This window comes from Leucoraja erinacea, chromosome 16 (assembly GCF_028641065.1).
Source record: "Leucoraja erinacea ecotype New England chromosome 16, Leri_hhj_1, whole genome shotgun sequence".
NCBI classification, from domain to species: Eukaryota; Metazoa; Chordata; class Chondrichthyes; order Rajiformes; family Rajidae; genus Leucoraja; species Leucoraja erinaceus.
Window position 1 is genome coordinate 25,429,823 of NC_073392.1, and position 15,520 is coordinate 25,445,342.

At 43.5% G+C, this 15,520-nt stretch overlaps 1 protein-coding gene across 1 annotated transcript in view; it reads right to left on the minus strand.

Moving 5' to 3' along the window:
• The window catches only part of rpn1 (ribophorin I), a 32,518-nt gene extending 17,231 nt beyond the window's left edge, over positions 1-15,287 (minus strand). The window contains exon 1 of the mRNA XM_055647955.1: positions 14,927-15,287. Within this exon, the coding sequence (XP_055503930.1) occupies positions 14,927-15,253 (327 nt within the window). The 5' untranslated portion in view covers positions 15,254-15,287. The remainder of the gene's footprint in view (positions 1-14,926) is intronic.
• Positions 15,288-15,520: the final 233 nt, after the last annotated feature.

Below are 15,520 nucleotides of genomic sequence, written 5' to 3' on the forward strand. Positions count from 1 at the left end.
AATGTCACTCGTCCATTCCCTCCACAGATGCTGCCTAACCCACGAGTTCCGCCAGCACTTTGTGTTGTGCATGAGAAAAGTCCTAGTCCATGTTTGTGAACATTGACTGGACAGTACAAAACTGCTACTCATTTGCATTGGAAAATTGAATGTCAAATATAGATTCTGTTTAAGTATGAGAATTTATTGCTATTTCCACATTTTTAGCTAGGTGAGGTAATCTGGAATTGCAACCATTTATCTGTGGAATGTAATGTTGTTTATTGTGTTCTCCCAAGTAGTATTTTCCACTTGCATTCAGTATTGAACCCTGCAAAGTTTTAGTGGTTTCAGTTCATTCCTGACCTGCTGAATTCCTCCAGCACTTTGTGTTTTACAATTGTAAAGCTTCCTGGCTCAGGTAGTCTCAGCTTATCATCTGAAACCACCAGCAGTGCCTGTAATCACCGCATTGCCGCTCCTGGCCACGCTCCCATCAGAAGCCCAGCAAGTCCATGTGATAATATGGTTAAATCACAGCTAGTCTGCAGCACTCACTCAGTCTGCATCTACAAGGCAACTGTATCACATCAAACACTGAAACATAAAAAAAAATGCCTCATGTGCAATGGATGTTATGATTGTAATTAATGAACCAACCTCAGACAGAAAACTAAACATGACCTGGGCCTTGCTGGAAGATTCACACACCGTTTTTGCATCCATTAACAAGAACCAGTGAGCAGGAAGAGGCCATTCAGCCCCTTCAGCTAGTCCTGTCATTCTGCCCGACCTGTTTCACACACACTTGGTGTGTACGTCTCGCTCTGCTCACCCCTGGCAAACCCTGGTATTTTGGATGCTGAATATTTGTTAACCATTAAAGGCGTGGTATGTGGAATGAATGGTGTAACTGCCTCTGACAAACCAATCACCCTCAACTCCCGTCTCATTTACCCTCGAAAACTAAACACGACCAGAGCCTTGCTGGAAGTTTCACACACTGTTTTTGCACCCCCTCTTCACATATTGAAGCCACAGCTTATTAAAGTATTGTGACAGTTTAATCATTAATCTCTCTGCTTTCACATCCTAGTCAGGTTCATTTTTATCACAGTTCCCTTCATGTCATGGTGCCTTCCGGAGTGAAGCTCATGGTGACCACTGTGCCTCAGCTCTGGATATTATCTCGTTCTCCCCGACCTGCGGAAGCCTGCCTCATACCAAGGTGTCATTAACACATCAGGATAAGAGGAACGTACTCACCACCACATTCCCCACAACTTAATTCCCCCCCCCCACCAACCGATTCCACAATTCTCAAGCCTGGTATTATTAGAAAAAAACAATAAAATAGTGGAAAACGTGTAAACAGCTCCACCTCATACAGAACCAAGTAACTGCATGACTGGGATCCCACTCACTCCAAGATATACTATGGAAACTTGCCTGGACTGTTACACGATGCAAACTTTGGAACTCTATGTCTAAAGACATTTGAACAAGTATCTGCATAGGAAAGGCGCAGAGGGAAATATAACACTGACAGACATCATGGCCACTAGAGACCCTGCAGCATCCTGGGGCTCGAGTGGATCAGACATCGCTCCAAGAGACCGAGGAAATGGATTGGACATTGTCTGCAGCAGCACAGAGCGACAACATCGCCAGGCTAGCCGTGTAACTCTGACCCAAGGCTGCTGCAAGGACAACGAGGATTTAAAGCCAAGTTAAGATAAATAATTTTAATAATAATGGACCCATATCATACACAATGGCACTGGAAATCCTGTGTACTGTCTCGGTGTAATGCACTTGCAGTGACAAATGATTTTCCACCACTTTATTCTTACACTTTTATACTTAAGTAAGATTGTGCCTATGTATAGCAAAATTTTTACTGAATGGTATGCAAAAAGAAATGTCACTGTACCTAGGTGCACAATCAGGTTTGCAAAGAAGTTCCACAACTTGCAATGAAGCAGTTTTATTCCTATGTTGTGCATCATTAAAGATTACTGATAATAATTACACCTTTGCTGCACTTAAATGCAGTTTTATAGATTGGTATCAATCCTGGAATTCTTAATGGTTTTATAAATTCTCCTATTTATTTTAGTCTATTGTTGTCATGTGTACCGAGGTAGTGAAAAGCTTTTTTGTTGCATGCTATCCAGTTAGAGGAAAGACTATATATGACTACAATCAATCCGTTCACAGTGTACAGATACATGAAAAAGGGAATAAATAGTGCAAGATAAAGTCCAGTTATAGATAGTTTGAGGGTCGCCAATGAGGTAGATGGTAACTCAGGACTGCTCTCCAATTGTTGTGATAGGATGGTTCTGTTGCCCAATTACAGCTGGGAAGAAACTCCCTGAATCTGGAGGTGTGCAATATCACACTTCTATACCTTTTGCCCGATGGGAGGGGAGAGGAGAGAAGAGGGAGTGACCGGGTCGAGACTGGTCTTTGATTATGCTGCCAGTCTTGGCGAAGCAGCGTGAACTGTAGATGGAGTCAATGTAAGGGAAGTTAGTTTGTGTGATGGTTTGGGCTGTGTCCACAATTCTGTGCAATTTCTTGCGGTCTTAGATGGAGCTGTCCCTGAACTATATTGTGATGCATCCCGATAAAATGTTAATCAATTATATGATAGTCTTGCCAACCATATCCTCATTACATGAATAAGTAAAAGAATTGCCCAACACCATAGTAAGGAAGGAAAATATCTGAATACTCACACCATGTCTACCACCCTCACCCAGACTGGAGGCAGAAAAGGAGAACTCAAATACTTGAGACACTGAAGACTGAAAGAACGGTTCAGGTTTTGCTTGCGCCCAGTAACCAAATGCATCCAAGATAAATATTAATATCTGACCCCTATCACTGTATGGGTAAATGCCGATAATGAAATCTTATTAAAATAATGCCACTGGATTTTGTATATGCAAGGGCAGAAGAGGCATTGGTTTAAACCAGGGGTCAGCAACCTACGGCCCGAATGCGGCCTGTAACCCGAAATCACCCGGCCCGCAGACAGATTTTCCCCTGTAATCATCCGGCCCGCCCCGAGCGCCCGCCCCGACCGCGGACGAGCTCTGGCTGTACCGCATCCTGCGCAAAGCTGCTGGCATGGCCGCGCACCTTCTGTGAACCCATTTAAGACTGCAGATGCCGGAAAAATCGATGATAGACAAAAATGCTGGAGAAGCTCAGCGGGTGAGATGCAAGGATTGCATGAGGCTGCCTCACCCACTGAGTTTCTCCAGCATTTTTGTCTACCTTCTGTGAACACGTGATTTGATAGATGTGGCCCGCCATCCGCTCACAGACATGCGTCCCGGTCCCTATGCCGACCCCTGGTTTAAACTCTCAGTCGAAATCCAGCACTGAACTCCGAGAACAAGCAGCACTAGCTTTGACCATGCACATTGTAACGCATACTTTTGCTTACATTAGAGGGCATAGTTGTAAGGTAAGAGGGGGGAAGCTTAATGGAGATGCGCGGGGCATGTTTTCTTTTACACAGAAACTAGTGGGGGCCTGAAACACGCTGCCAGGGGTGGTGGTGGAGGCAGATACGATAAAGGCTTTAAAGAGGCTTTTAGGTAGACATATGGAAGTGCAGGGAATGAATCATGTTCTGACAAATGAGATCAGTTAAACTTAGCATCATGTTAAAGAGGGAACTGCAGATGCTGGAGAATCGAAGGTTACACAGAAAAGCTGGAGAAACTCAGCGGGTGCAGCAGCATCTATGGAGCGAAGGAAATAGGCAACGTTTCGGGCCGAAACCCTTCTTCAGACGATCATCATGTTCGGCACAAGCATTGTGGGCCGAAGGGCCCGTTTCTGTGCTGTACCGTTCTATGTTCTAAAGGAGAAGCCTTCAGACTTGTCTGTGACCTCAGCCAATAAACAAATACTTTGTCAAGCCAGTATTAAAAACCTCATTCATATAATACTCTTTATTATAAAATCGCAAGTCATTTCATAAGGGGAATCTATGACTTGACAATTGTCCTCCCATGCCAATGGTCAAAAAGTGAGACGGGTCTATAGTAGGGAACTCCATATCTTCGAAACAATGAACTGCAGATTCTGGTTTATAAATAAAGACACAAAGTGCTGGAGTACCTCAGTGGGTCAGGCAGCATGGATAGGTGGCGTTTCCGGTCAGGGCCGTTCCCCAGACTGATTGTGGGCGGCAGGGTTAAGAGGAGCGGCAGGAAAAAGTTTGATACAGGTAAAAGAGTGGGTGGTTGGGGTTTGATAGACAGATGGTTGGACAAAAGCCACAGGTTTGAGATTAAGGGTTGAAGTGTTGCAAATTGTGAAGCTAGAGGAAGGAATAGAGGGGGAGTTGGGGGGTGGTGATTGTCTGTTGGACATTTGTAGAGATATTTACCTATTCTGCAGTGATGAAAGTCTGGAATATGCAAGAGGCCAGAATTCTCAGTTTTAGGGAAGAGCAAGACCATTTCAGGATTTGAAATCATAGATAACCTTTTGGAACAAGGTAGAACAGGGTATCATTGAATTAGGCCAGCTAGGCAGGTGTGATGGGACAACAGGACATGGATAATGGCAGCAGAGTTTAGAAAGCTCCCAAGAGATCATTAGTCTGGATAAATTTGGATAAATCTCTTCAGCAGCTCTGTCAAACATAGAACACGAACAGTACAACACAGGAATAGGCTCTTCAGCCCACAATCTGTGCTAAACATGATGCCAAGACCATCTCTTATCTAGCTGCACATAATTCATATTCTTCTATTCCCAGCATACCTATCCAAATGCCTCTTAAATGCCACTATCGTTTCTGCCTCCACCACCTCCTCTGGCAATGCATTCCAGGCCCCCACCGGGCTCTGTAAAAAAACTTGCCCTGCACATCTTCATTAAACTTTCCCCCTCTCATCTTATAGCTATGATCCCCATTTCCACCCTGGGAAAAAGGTTCTGACAGTCCACCCTATCTATACCTCTCATAATTTTATATACTTGATAATAAGGGCCTGGAAGGTGAAGATAGCATATTTAGGTTATTATAATTTCATATTAAATCAGCCAGGCAATGTGCTTCTAACAACACTAATTTCAATTCATGTATTGGCAGGCTTCCAGACTAGTTATAAAACGTTTCAATAAGAAGATAAGATTGTGTTTACTGAAAAAAATACACAGCTCTGCATAAAATGAAAAGTTACTTGTAGGCTTCTTGTCACTATCCTGACCCTGAGATACATCACAATTCCTTTGTCAGAGTGTGTAACATTCTTTGTAGGGTACTTTGAACAATCTCTGTACCTGGCTGTATCCCCAAACTCTATCTCCGTTACATTGATGACTGCATTGGTGCTACTTCCTGCACCCATGCAGAGCGCATGGACTCCAACTTCACTACCAATTTTCATCCTGCACTCAAATTTACTTGGACCATCTCCGCCACCCTCCTCCCCTTTCTTGATCTCACAGCAGGGCTCGAAATTAATGGTTACCCGGGTGGCAATGGCCACTTAACTTCCTGCCGGGCAACCTAAAAGTTGTGTCATTTTGCCCGACTTGGCAAGCACCCGGGACACCTATCGTTCAACTCTGAACTGGCCCCCCCTCTCTAACTCTCTCTCTGTCACTCTCCATCTCTGCCCGCCATCCGTATCCAGGCCGCCGGGTCTCCACTCGCTCTTCATCCACCGGCACAGCCAGCCGCCTTGCACATGCGCACTGCCACAGCCAGCACATCCTCCCCCTGCACATGCGCACAACCACGGCCAGCACCTCATCGGCCGCCCTGCATGTGCGCACTGCCACGGCAACTGGTCAGCACCGGGCACTTTATCTCCCTCTTTGCATTGTGGGAGATCTGACCGCCATTGCTGTCTGGTCGCCGTGACCGCTGAAAACCAACGCAGAATCACTCCGTGGAGCTGGAGTAACTCCCTGTAGTTACTGGAGTTAATAAAGTTCTATCATATAGTAACTCCCTGGAGTTACTCTTGCTTCTTGGTTTCCTGGTCCTCCAAAAATATTTCAAATGGAATTTAAACTGGAGGTAGTGGAGTGTCCATCACCAAACTCCAAACTCTGAACAATAACAGCCTATTGCACTTTATCTGTTTATTTATTGTGTATATATATATATGGTCGATGGTATATAAACACACTGAACTTTTACGTCCTGTTCTGATTATGTTTAGATATTCTGTTGTGCTGCAGCAAGCAAGAATTTCATTGTCCTATCTGGGACACATGACAATAAAACTCTCTTGACTCTTTAAGCAAAAAAGGGTTCTTGGGGAAAAAAGAGCTACCTTAAATTTAGTTGCGTCTGGTTGGGTAACTATGGTAGGGTGAAGACTATTCCATGCTTTAATTGTGCGGGGGAACTCCATAGAGCAGCCAGCATCTCTGTAAAGAAGAAATTGGGTGACGTTTCGGGTAGAGACCCTTCTTTAGACTCCATCTGGTTTTAGTGTTTTTAGTTTAATTGAAGATACAGCGTGGAAACAGGCCCTTCGGCCCACACCGACCACTGATCACCCGTACACTAGTTCTATCCCACACATTAGCGATGTAAGTCAAGAGTGCTTTATTCTCTCACATACCAGTCAGAACAATGAAATCCTTACCTGCAACAGAACACCAGAATATGTAAAATTAGTACTATGTAAACAATGTTATAAATGAGAAAACAAAAGTGTATATTTATATATGAATATATAACTATAAAAATGTGTGTGTAATATATATACCCACACACACAATTTCCCTCCTGGGATTAATAAAGTTCTATCATATAGTATCGTGTGTAGGAAGGAACTGCAGATGCTGGTTTAAACTGAAGATAGACACAAAAAGCTGGAGTAACTCAACAGGTCAGACAGAATCTCTAGACAAAAGAACCATATTATGTTTTGGGTTGGGTCTGAAAAAGGTTCCTGCACACCTTTGGAATGTGGAAGAGCACCCAGAGAAAACCCATGCGATCAAAGGGAAAAGGAGCAAACTCCATACAGACAGCACCCATATTCAGGATCAATTCCGGGTCTCTGGCACTTTTAGGCAGCAACTTTATGGCCAATGTACTGCCCCATAGTCTTGAACTGAATTAAAACATACAGTAGCTGTAAAGGGGGACATAGCATCACTTAGAGATTTAAGACTGAAAATGGATAGATTCTTATTTTTAGTAACCAATGTTATCAACGCATAATTTTTGGTGCGTTGAAAAACAAATTATAGTGGCACAGCTGGTAGACTTGCTGCCTCACACACCAGAGACCTGTGTTCGATCCTGTCCTCAGGCACTGTCTGTTGAATTTGCACATTCTCCCTGCAAGCGTGTGGGTTTCCTCCCACATCCCAAAGACGCATTGGCTCTATAGGTTAACTTGTATCTGTAAAATTGCCCCTAATGCGTAGGGAGTGGGTGAGCAAAGTGGGATAACAGAATTTGTGTGAATGGGTAGACAAAAATGCTGGAGAAACTCAGCGGGTGAGGCAGCATCTATGGAGCAAAGGAAATAGGCAACGTTTTGGGTCGAGACCCTTCTGCAGTCTGATGTGAGGGGGGGGGGTGGCGGAAAGTAGAAAGGAAGTTGCGGGTTGAGGGAGAGCTGGGAAGGGGAGGAGAAAGCAGGGACTACCTGAAATTATGAACATTGACTTCACCACCGCTGGGGTGTAAACTGCCCAAGCGAAATATGAGGTGCTGCTCCTCCAATTTGGCATAGGGCTCACTTTGGCCATGGAGGAGGCCCAGGTCAGAAAAGTCAGATTCGGAATGGGAGGGGGAGTTGAAGTGCTGAGCCACTGGGAGATCAGGTTGGTTATTGCAAACTAAGTGGTGGTGTTGTGTAAAGCAATCGCCAAGCCTGCGATTGGTCTCACCGAGGTTGATCATACGCTGAGTAATCCAACCATATTTTTGTTTGGAAGTTGAAAGAAATAATAGAAATTGCATTCATTGCAACATGTAAAAAAAGTTGAGATACTGTATTATAATTTTGCTTCACGTCATTGTGGTATATATCATGTCGATTGGTGAATATGTTTAGTTTGTGACTTTATTTGAAGCAGAAATAATATGTGAATGCTTCATTGAGCATAATTCCGACTGGTAACTACACACTTCGTCTGAGCACATTATTGCACGCATCATGCAAGCAGTCTTAGATGACCACCTAAACTGTCATTTGGCAACCTAAAAAGCTACCTAGGTTGCCCGACTAGCAACAGAGAAAAAAAGTTAAGTGAGAGCCTTGCCCAGGTATCTTCTCCTGCAACTGCAGAAGATGCAACACCTGTCCAGATACCTCCTCCCTCGACTGTCCTTTCAGGTTAGGCATTTCTGTCCGTTCACTCGCACCTCCTCCAACCTCATATACTGTATCCATTGTTCAAGATGGGGACTCTTATACATCGGTGAGACCAAACGCAGACTGCGCAAACGCTTCGCGGAACAACTTCACTCAGCCCGCCTGAACCTACCTGATCTCCCAGTTGCTGGACACTTTAATTCTCCTTCCCATTCCAACACAGACTTGTCTGCCCTAGGTCTCCTCCATTGTCAGAGTGAGGCTAAACACAAATTGGAGGAACAGCATCTTATATTGCACTTGGGCAGCTTACAGCCCAGTGATATGAATATTGATTTCTCACACTTCAGGCAGCCCCAGCATTCCCCCTCTCTCTCTCTCTATCCCACCCAAGTTGCACTTTCTAATTTTCACCCAACAATGGCCTTTTTCCTTTATCATCATTACTTTTTTGCATGTCCTTCATTCATTGTTCTTTATCTCTCCACATCACCGTCTATATCTCTCGTTTCCCTTGTCTGAAGAAGGGTCGCTACCCTAAACATCACACATTCCTTCTCTCCAGAGATGCCGAGTTACTCCAGCTTTGTGTGTCTATCTTCGGTGTAACATTAGATCTCACTACAGCGTTGGACTCTAATTGTGGAGCTGTGAACAACCGATTCCTGCCCCCTCCTTTCCTCCCTCAAATTTGGCTACACACAGAAATCCATCTCCATTTTTAGAATTTGTTCACAATGGCACGATTCCAACCAACAGAAACAACCTCAGTGAAGACCTGTGTCAAACAAGGCTGCATCACTGCCCCAATGACAAAAAAATATCATTCTTTCTTGCTGTAACTTTGCATCTCACCTCCAATAAACTTCCTGTTGTAGTCGAGCAAATTAAAAGCAGTTCAGTTGCTGTGACCAGAACTAAGATCACTCTAACCTTATCAGTCAATACAATTTGCAGATGGCACTTGCAACTGGGAGGTCATGCACAAAGTCTTCGCCATTTAGAATTTAGAGATACATGTGGAAATAGGCCCTTCGGCCCACAAAGTCCGCCCCGACCAGTGATCACCTCGTACACTGGCACCATCCTACTCGTGGGACGATTTATAATTTTTATCGAAGTTAATTAAAACCTGCAACCTACAGATTTTTGGAACGTGGGAGGAAGCCGGAGCACCCAGCAAAAACCCACATGGTCACAGGAAGAACATACAAACTCCATACAGACTGCACCTGGCACTGTAAGGCAGTAACTCTACCGTTGCACCACTGTGCCGCTCAATTAACAAAATTTTAAGTGGATTAATGCACTGAAGCATAAAAGTGGGGTGGCACAGCTGATAGAGCTGCTGCATCACAGCACTGGTGACCCTGACACTGGGTTCAATTTTGACCTCGGGTACTGTCTGCGTGAGTTTCCACATTCTCCCGGTGACTACATTAGTTTTGTCCCACATCCCAAAGACATCTGGGTTTGCAAGTTTGAAAAAAGACAAAGTGCTGGATTAACTCAGGCGGCATCACTAGAGAACATGGACGGATGACCCTTCATCAGACTGCAGATTGGGTTTGTAGATTAATTGGTCTCTGGATGAGAAAGTGAGATAAGAGAACTAGTGTGAATGAGTGATCGACAGTCGAGATGGACTAGGTGGGCAGAAGGGTCTGTTTTCATGCTGTATCTAAAACTAAAGCCAACAATGGGACTTACTGCAAGTTAAACGTTTTTACCAAATTTCCTTCTGCTCTCCGATAATACAGATATAAGGCGAAAAATTGTGGATTGCTGTGGCCACCTTGCAGCAAAGAGAGACAAAGATGAAATTCTTCATCTTCAATGAATTGGCATATGGTTAATTAAGGACTATGTTTCAAGATGAAGGCTTCAGTTGATCCCCACTCTCCTCTGAATTGCAGACAGCAGAAGGATACCACCAATGGTGTTTCCACATGATTTAGTGGAAGGACTATCCTTTCACTTAAATGTACTAATGCCAGTATCCTCTCCCAGATCAATACCTGGTTTATTGTTGTATACTGGGATACAATGAAAAACTTTTGTCTGCGTGTTATCCAATCAAATCAGATATTACTATACATGAATATAATCAAGCCATATACAAGTACAACAGGTTACACACAAAAAAGCTGGAGAAACTCAGCGGGTGCAGCAGCATCTATGGAGCGAAGGAAATAGGCAACGTTTCGGGCCGAACCCTTCTTCAGACTGATCGGGGGCGGGGGTGGGTGGGGACAAGAAAGGGAAAAGGAGGAGTAGCCAGAAGGCTGGGGGATGGGAGGAGACAGCAGGGGGGCTGAGGAAGGGGAGGAGACAGCAAGGACTAACAAAATTGGGAGAATTCGATGTTCATGCCCCCGGGGTGCAGACTCCCCAAACGGAATATGAGGTGCTGTTCCTCCAATTTCCGGTGCTGCTCGCTGTGGCCATTGGGGAACAGCACCTCATATTCCGTTTGGGGAGTCTGCACCCCGGGGGCATGAACATCGAATTCTCCCAATTTTGTTAGTCCTTGCTGTCTCCTCCCCTTCCTCAGCCCCCCTGCTGTCTCCTCCCATCCCCCAGCCTTCTGGCTACTCCTCCTTTTCCCTTTCTTGTCCCCACCCACCCCCGCCCCCGATCAGTCTGAAGAAGGGTTTCGGCCCGAAACATTGCCTATTTCCTTCGCTCCATAGATGCTGCTGCACCCGCTGATAGTTTCTCCAGCTTTTTTTGTGTAACCTTCGATTCTCCAGCATCTGCAGTTCCCTCTTAAATACAAGTACAACAGATAGTGTTGAGAGAAAAATACCAGAGTGCAGAATAGTTTTTTAGCATTGCAGCATAACTGTTCTAGGGATAAAATCCAATGTCCACAATGGGCAGGTTGGAAGATCGGGGCTTTTGGGAGGACCTTTCATAAGTTTGATAATGGTGGGGAAGATGCTGTTCCTGAATCTGTGGTATGTGCTTTCAAGCCTTTTCCAAATGAGAAAGGTAAGCATATGAAATGACAGGGGTCCTTGATTGTGTTGGCTTCTCTTCCAAGGCAGCATTAAATGTAAACAGAATCAATGGTGGGGAGTCTGTGTTTGATGGATTGGGGTACATCCACAACTGTCTGCAATTTCTTACAGCCTTGGGCAGAGCTGTTGTCAAACCAAGCAGTGGTGCATCATGAAGGATGATTTTTATGGTGCTTCTGTGGATGTTAGTGAGAGTTGTTGAGGATGGCATGTCACTTCCATGCCTGACACCAGACTCAAAAAACCGACATTATTCTGAGCTGTATAAGAGATTGCCAGGCTGGAAGAGGAAAATAAAATCAAGAATGGGCTAAAACTCTCCCCCGTAATGCAACTGTTCCAAATCTGAAAACTGCTGGCCCATGACTCAGTGGTCATTTAGCAATCTGTAGCATTGTTACAAAACCTACCATCAGTGGCGCTCCAGATCTGCCTGCTGCCGCCTGTGCGTGCGATTCCGGAGGCGATGGGGGGGGGGGGATTAAAATGTAGGTTTGGATTGTTTGTCGGAGGGGGATTTCCTCGGGCTGCTAGCTAATGAAAAATAGTTTGCGCTTCCGTTCCGTTTAAAAAAAAAATTGCTCCACGATAATATCGCTGGTTTGAAGTTAAACATGACTTCTAATGCCTTCAACTTCATGGACCGCAAGTGCAGGACAAAACAAAAGGTATGTTGTTTATTTAACATGTTATCTTGCTTTTTGGTGTGGCTTCATTTTAATCTTATGATGCGAAAAATGTTATTTAGGCCCCCATACGAATTCGCCATGTCTTGCCTGCCGATATGGGCTTAAAATTTATGGCAACTGCAACATTCCAATCGATCACATTCCAGAAACATCCACTCTCAAGATAATCAAATTCATTATTTTTTTTGCACAATCATGTCATAAGAACATCTAAGTCATCTATATTTTGTGTTATTGTCTATCCATGATCAATATTTTCATACTAAACATCTATAGTACAGTTTTAGTCAGATGTATTGTGCAAAAAATAATGATTTTGATTATCTTGAGAGTGGATGTTTCTGGATTAATTTATGGGAATTAAACATTAAATTCCTTCCACATGGCATATAAATTGATGACAAATTTGAGATTTGATATGAGATTTAAAAATTATGTTATATTGTGAATTCTTGTGTGAATGGGATCAGTTTATTATTTGGATACTTGGGATATTTAAAATGTTTAGTACTTAAGAAATTGATAGATGTTTAGATCTAGTAATTGAATTTAGTTGAATTGATTAGATGAATTGGTTTGATGAAACTGATGAGTATGAATTTTTTGTTGGGTATTTACTATTTGTTTTACCGTTTAACTTTATCGTTTGTACCTTTTTTTCTAAAACTGCAAATAATAAATTGTTTCTGTTAATGCTGTTCAGTGTTTTTTTTATCTTTACATTTTAAACAGATGTCTCCGAAGAAGAAATGCAAAATTGTCAATCCAAATGCCTAGCAAGAGACTGATTTAGACAGCATTTGCAGAGATTATCCGAATTTGGACTACTCCAAATGTGATGATCTATAGGACATTCTGAATGGGAAAGTAGTGGGCAGAAAGGCATGTCACGCGGGGCATGAAGAGCAAAAACTTGTAGTTTACAATGCCAAAATTGAAAAGTTGAGGAAAAATAAGGTGTACAGAGTTGCTTATTGGTTACAACCTGAGGAGTATGATGATGCTACTGATTATGATATGCCAATGTACCAGCTAGCAACTAATCTTCTCCAAAAAGACTTGGTCTTTTGCTAGAAATTGTAATTTCTTTAGCTGTCTGTTACGGACTTACAGCATATGATACAATAATATTAAAGTTCTGATCTTGAAAATATCACATTTTTGAATTTGCAAGGCAATCTGGGTGTTTATCACTATTTCCGTCACAATGGTCAATTTTGTAATTAGCTACAATTAGGTAACTAACTAATTATATGCTTTAATTTCAGGTCATCCAAGTAAGATGTTTCATATTTGTTTCTGAACGCTTCAATCCATAATAACTGAAATTTTCATTCAGTTATCTTAATTTTTAAGAAAGTTATGGGTTTTTATGTCAGTTGACTGTCCTCGGTCACAGCTTTTGTGTTAAGTCAATGGAAAAGCAATAGGGAACAAGATGCTAATTTCCCAGTATGAAAATGACCATAACTTTTTTAATACTGAAGATATGAAAGTGAATTAGGTATCAAAGTAAAGCTATTTTTTATACTGTATCTGATGGGATAAATTATACGCTTGATTTTAAAAATCTCAAAATTTTGCAACATTCCTACAATCTGGATGGTAATGCGAACCCCAATCCAGGCTTGGGAACATATCATGCCTTGCTTTAACAGCAGAGCAGTACATGACAAACTACACACCCATTCCAGCTTGTCCTTCCCACATTGGACTCATTAGACATCTCAGAGCCTACAAAATAGGAGTAGAGGCAAACCACCCATTACCAAGGGATGGCCAAAGAAGAAACAGTCACGTGGTTATACTAGAGAGAGTGCAAAGGAAATTCCCAGGGATGTTACCCGAACTGGGAACTTTCATCACGGGGAGATTGAATAGTCTGGGCTTGTCCTCCCTGGTGTGAGGAAGCTGAGGGGTCACCCGATAGAGGCAAGGTCGATAGCCATAGTCCTTTGCCAGGGTAGGGGAGGCTAAAACTAGAGAGCACAGGTTTAAGACGAGGGGGACGATTTAAAGGGTATACGAGTGGCTCATTTTTTCACTAAGTGGGCGGTGGGTATATAAAATGCGCTGCCAGAAGTAAGAGATGCAATTACATTGTTTAAAAGATAGTCATAGACTACAGAAATAAGCCCTATGCCTTTCTACACCTGCCACGTTTGGCCCATATCACTCTTAAGCTTTTACACAATTAAATAATACTATTCACAAATATAATCAAGCCACTCACATATAGAGAAAGGTTTAAAGGGATAATTCCATATGCCAACATATGGGGCAAACTGAGATAGGAACAAACATTTTAGGCTGTGTAGGAACTACAGATGTTGGTTTAAACCAAATATGTAGACAAAAAGCTGTAGTGGGTCAGACAGCATCTCTGGAGAAAAGGAGACATTTCGGGTTGAGACCCTTCTTCAGACTATTTTTAGGCTTGGAACTCGAAGACTCTAAAAGCAAACTGCACTACAACTGTGTGTTTCTTCCTCAGAATATATATATATTTTTTAATCTTTTATTCATTTTTTTGTTGTTGCACGGAACTGGGTTGAATCAGATGTCTTTGCAATGGAAATGCATCCTGAACCAACACAGTGAAGCACTGGAGCTTTGTGCATACGTGTCAAATACTCCAGTTGCACCAACGCGGAAGTTGCACCACTCCTGTCATTCATTGTCCACCCCGGACCGGGCACCACTTCAACCGGGCTTAACTTTCCTGGCCTCAATTTAAAAATATATACCAAAGATCTTTGATATATACTGGCCAAATGTTTAATTTCAGTAATCCTTACACAATGCATGAGAGAAAGTTTGCACATTCTGCAGCATAGATGTTTTGCAGAGAGCAATTGTACTTTTACAATTAAATTAAGCGACATTCGGACAAATGCACAAGGCTTACGGTGACTCCTATATAGGCCAGGTGGTTCTCCAGGGCGGGCTCCAGGGCCAGAAGGAAGGAGGAGGTCGCCGAGGGCCCGCCGTTGGCCAGCGTCAACTCGGCCGTGATCTTGGCCAAGTGGGTGCCCAAGTCGATGGAGCGCCGCACATCCTCGTTCACCAGCGCCGACTCGCCACCATGGACCGGCCGCAGCGACGCCAAGAGGCCGCACAGCAAGACGGAGATGGAGAGAGAAGCCCTCATGGCGTGGAGAGGGGCGGATGGAGACGGATGCTTCCGAAAGGGTCGCAACAGGCCGCCGCTGTGCAGCGCAATCTCCGCCCCCATTGGCAAGAGGCAAGATGGCGCCAGCCAGCCGGCCGAGGACCCCGCCCTTAGCAACGACAGGCGGCGAGGACGCTGCCTGTCAACACTGCGCTTCTAAACGGGAAAATGATTCCGTTCATATCCTTCACACGAGTTGTTGAAATATTAATTCTAGATTTTAACAAACGGGGCGAACCTTCAGTGGACAGGTACAAATCAAATATCTCAAACCAGTTATCAAACCAGTTGCCAAGTTATCAATCCATTGCTCCCATTGGTTGTATCAGG